The sequence below is a fragment of the Leiobunum rupestre genome, chromosome 10, assembly GCF_980474605.1.
Source record: "Leiobunum rupestre chromosome 10, qqLeiRupe1.1.hap1, whole genome shotgun sequence".
NCBI lineage: Eukaryota > Metazoa > Arthropoda > Arachnida > Opiliones > Sclerosomatidae > Leiobunum > Leiobunum rupestre.
Genome location: NC_143393.1, coordinates 33981702 through 33985771, shown reverse-complemented (window position 1 = coordinate 33985771; position 4070 = coordinate 33981702). Strand labels below are relative to the sequence as shown.

General features: G+C 33.8%; 1 protein-coding gene across 2 annotated transcripts; it reads left to right on the top strand.

The window, feature by feature from the left end:
• Nucleotides 1–660: 660 nt before the first annotated feature.
• Nucleotides 661–3100, top strand: Nprl2 (Nitrogen permease regulator-like 2). Of its 2 annotated transcripts, XM_090160044.1 has the most exons (11): nt 661–817; nt 884–975; nt 1041–1209; nt 1264–1372; nt 1432–1568; nt 1697–1717; nt 2148–2245; nt 2324–2454; nt 2526–2643; nt 2717–2886; nt 2963–3100. In XM_090160044.1, exons 1-11 carry the CDS (start codon nt 725–727, stop codon nt 3028–3030), a joined length of 1206 nt encoding a protein of 401 aa, XP_090016170.1. In that variant the 5' UTR covers nt 661–724; the 3' UTR covers nt 3031–3100. The 2 variants fall into 2 exon arrangements, with proteins under 2 accessions (XP_090016170.1, XP_090016171.1); XM_090160045.1 differs by lacking the exon at nt 1697–1717 and having other exon boundaries at nt 662–817.
• The last annotated feature ends 970 nt before the right edge of the window (nt 3101–4070 follow it).

The window sequence follows — 4070 nt, the reverse complement described above, 5'->3', positions numbered from 1 at the left end:
ACTCTGCAGATTGTGGTACTTGAAAATACCTTTACAATATTTAGTTGGTTTCTTTTCGCTTGTTCCGGGCTTTCGGAGTAGCGTAAGAAGCGTAAGGCTATGACGTCATTTTACTCCGATTCTGTTTTGGCGAATAGTTTGCGTCGGAGTAAAAACGTTTTTTCAAAATGGCCTTTTCAGCAAATAAATAATTAAAAACATAATTTTAAAGGTATTTGGTGTGGAACCCCACCGTTTGAAGCTCTGACCGCTATTGCCTTTGGCTATTGAAATGTTTGGCGCTACTGTACAGGGTAATTTCAAAAATTGAAAGGGTTTTCCATAACGATTGTTTTATTAACTTTAAAAGCCTAAAAAGGAATATAACCTCAGGTATTTGGTGTGGAACACCAACGTTTGCAGCTCTGGCTTTGCAGGTTATATTCCCTTTAAGCAATACAACGAAGCAAAATTAGTTTTACATGTGCGAATAGAAAATGAAATGAGCAGTACTCAAACTAGAAGTAAAGAAAGTAAATTTTATAGTTTCCTTCCCCTTTAAAGTAAGGCTTTCTATATAGAATTCGAATTTCCCGCTATAGAAAAGAGTGAAAGAGATGACCTTGACCAGGCGTTGCACAAGTGAAACTTTTTAACGCGGTCCCGGTCGTCAAAAAACTTTAAAAAAAAAATGGAGTTTAGGCGTTAAAAAACTGTATAAAAGACTTTTGCAGTTGATGAGAAAATGGATTTCAAATCCAAAATGCAAGACAGCGAGATTGAATGCTTGCTTTTTAGCGAGTTTCATCCGACTGCTGGAAGAAAAATAACTTATCAAGTAAATAAAAACTTAAGCCTTGTCTTGTCTTTTTTGGAATTCAACAATCTTTCACACTGAATTTAGGTACCGAAAGAATGCGTCACTAAAGAAATGTTTGATGCCCTAAGTGTTTATATTATTCCTAAGCCCGAACTGCGCGGAAAATTAATGGCTGTGTAGGTGTTCAGTGCATTTAATTAAAAGAAATGTAGTTATGTCTGACGCTTTTGTTTTAATATAGAAATGCTTTGGGGTACAAAATTATTGGCTATCCTGTATTGATTGATGATCATAAATATGCCCGAAACCAGTTAATATTCAACTTATGTTTTGTATGTAAAGACTCAAAGAAAACCGTGCAATATGAACCATTAGTTAGGAAACTCAGCAATTACCTTGTTACATTAGAGGTAATGAAATGCGTGTCATCATTTGAAAAATCCTCTAATTTTGGATTACTTTAGTTGGAAAGTAATTTTTTGTCAAATGAAGAAACTAAATCTAGGTTGCCTGATATAATGGCTAAGATATGTAATGATCTAAATAAAAAGGGACGTTGCTCCATTTCAATTAGTATGATAAACATTTTACTCATTTCTGAAAGGTGTTATACATATTTCTTCTTATTTTAGATGATTCAAACACGATACATCTAAAAGTGGTTAGAGTTCATCATGATCCATTGGAAGTCTCTGACCATGATGTTCCTGTTTTTGTTGAAAGTAAAACGTCACTTTTACCCAGCCAGTGGGATTTGACGACGCAACAGGTAAAGAACCGACTTATTTTCTTACAATTTGGGTGGTAGTTTGGGTGATGTGAAAACCCAACATATTGTTTGGTTTTTTAACTCTTTTCTTCCCGCAAAACTTTATTTTGCCAAATAAACGTACATAGTGGGATTTAACAGCTTCGGAGGTACGTTACTTTCCCTTTGAAGCACAATCTTTCGATGTTTATATTTTTTCGCACTTTCATCACCTCTTGTAAAGTACTATATTAATATTTTCTCTTTGGTAACCTGGTGATAAAGTAATTAACCAAGTAGCTTAGAATTAACAATAGTTTACCTAGTTGGTGTTCCTTAGCTTGACCAATATTGCTTTATTTCATTGTGGCAAGTGATTTCAAGTGACAGGTTTATTTGTAACTTTTTAATTGACAACGAAGATTAAGGTAGTCATTGAACATTTGCTTAAAAAGGAAATTCTCAATAAGAGAATAAATTAGTGGTCGATCCATTCTTGAAGATGCTTGCCAAGTCCACCTACACGGTTTATTGGGTCTCCCTTTTTACTTTTCGCGCAATCAATCATTTGCTCTCTAAATCTTATTTTAAATGCCAAAGATACTGCCTTACGTTGATGGATTTCGACATGTAGCCCGAATAGCGGCTGAAGCTGAAGTTGAGGTTAGCCTGGTTAAAGCTTGCATCCAAAATATGGTGTAGGTTTTTACTATGATCATTTTAAATCTCATTTTAAATCTCAAGACGCCAATGTTTAAAAACAAATGTTTTTTTAGGTATTACGGAGTGGTTTCAATCATTCCCATATTTCAGTATTCAAACGTATATATGCCAACACCTGATATCAACAATTTAGCCCAGGTCTCTAGCCTCCGAGAGGCAGCGCTAAAATTTGTGGCCAAAGAAGGTTTTGGACATTAATTACTTTTTACTCAGTGTTTAAATTTTATACCAATTTCAATATATTTAAAATTGAAGGCCGACCACCTCCTACTTTCCGCAATGTATTCATGCTATATTGCAATCTGAGTCCTGGAACAACAATCCGTGACATTTGTACCCGATTCAATCCTCATACATTGGGTATTGATGAAAGGTTGATTACTGATTATATTTAACTAAATTTATTTTAAGCAGCATTCTTGTTAATAATTGTATTATTTCAATAGAAAACTGATTCAATTTGGGTTATTGGAAGGGTTAATTCGAAGGCTGGAGAAATATCCGGTGGTTCTAAACACTGCTGACAATAGTAACATTCCCACCAGTAAACATAAAAATTCTATAGATAAATATTTTACTGGAACTTACAGCTACGATCAAATTTGCTGTAAAACTGGTAATTTATTTCATAATGGGTTTTTTTTATAAGTGTAAATTTAGGTTATTTTAATTTTTTTAAATATTTCAATCAGGTTTGAGTCATATGGAGCTAGATGAAATTATAGAACACGATTCCAATGTGGTTGTTTGTTGGAAATAAAATTCATAGACAATTATTATTTGGGATAATTTTATGTAATATGTAAATTAAAATTTTATATATTGAACAAGCTGGTTCATTTATTTAAATCATTATTATATTAAAAGCCAAAGAAAAACTTATTGTCAGACATCCAATGTCCAAATTTTTAGGTTTTTTTATAAATAGAAAAAGAGCCTGATGGTGATCTCAAATTGGTTTATAATCCATGAATGGGAAAAACGTAATGGTGATTATGTGAAAAAAAAAAATTGTTTCGGTTGCGTATAATCATAAGTGTATTATAAGTGTGACACTTCCTATCCTTCACATGTTAAAGTTTTACTGAGAGCTATTCATGAGACAGACTGCATAATGGGCTTTCGTCAGCGTTTTGCGTCCGTTCGCTCCCGCGTCACACGTAGCCTTTGACAGCGCCTCGCTAGGAGGAGATTTTCTTATGGTGACGTCACTTCGTTACTAGCTCTCAGAAAAATATTCCCCAAAGTGACAAACTTATGAACAATATTATAGACTTGTGGTGATAGGTATACCGATACTATCAGAATCACCTTTTTTTTTCAAATTACACAGATTACAAAGAAGTAAACACAAACAATAGCATTTACAATAAGGAAAAAAACAAAACAAAACTCTCTAGGAGCTAAAACAAATATGTTATAATTCGGCCGATAGATGGCGGCACCTTTTGGGTTTTGGAACTTTATCAAGAAAGTTGCGTTTATAAGTAGCACGAATATTTGAAAGTTCGAACAAAGTAATTTTCTTTGCATATACCCTTTTTTTGTTCGACCCGTCTTTTTATTAAATTTTACTAATGAGAAATAATGATCGGCATATTTAGCAGGTATACGCAAACAGTTTGTACGCGAGGTAATCGTCGTTTAATTTATTCAAATTCCTCGGGGGCCCGTCTAATGTCGCGTTTATCGAATTAAGGATATAAAACGGGTAATTTATCCACCCAATTTCTTCACGTAATCACGTTTCGTAATTGATACTTTAGCCCAGTTTTTTGGCTTCTTTACTAAGTCAGTAGA

Bases quoted from the DNA above. Each gene is read 5' to 3' on its own strand.
- Nprl2 (XM_090160044.1), top strand. From the start codon at position 725: ATGGATTTCAAATCCAAAATGCAAGACAGCGAGATTGAATGCTTGCTT. The intron at 1,210-1,263 runs GTAATGAAATGC...GGATTACTTTAG, and splicing joins ATTACCTTGTTACATTAGAG to TTGGAAAGTAATTTTTTGTC. The intron at 2,887-2,962 runs GTAATTTATTTC...TATTTCAATCAG, and splicing joins TCAAATTTGCTGTAAAACTG to GTTTGAGTCATATGGAGCTA.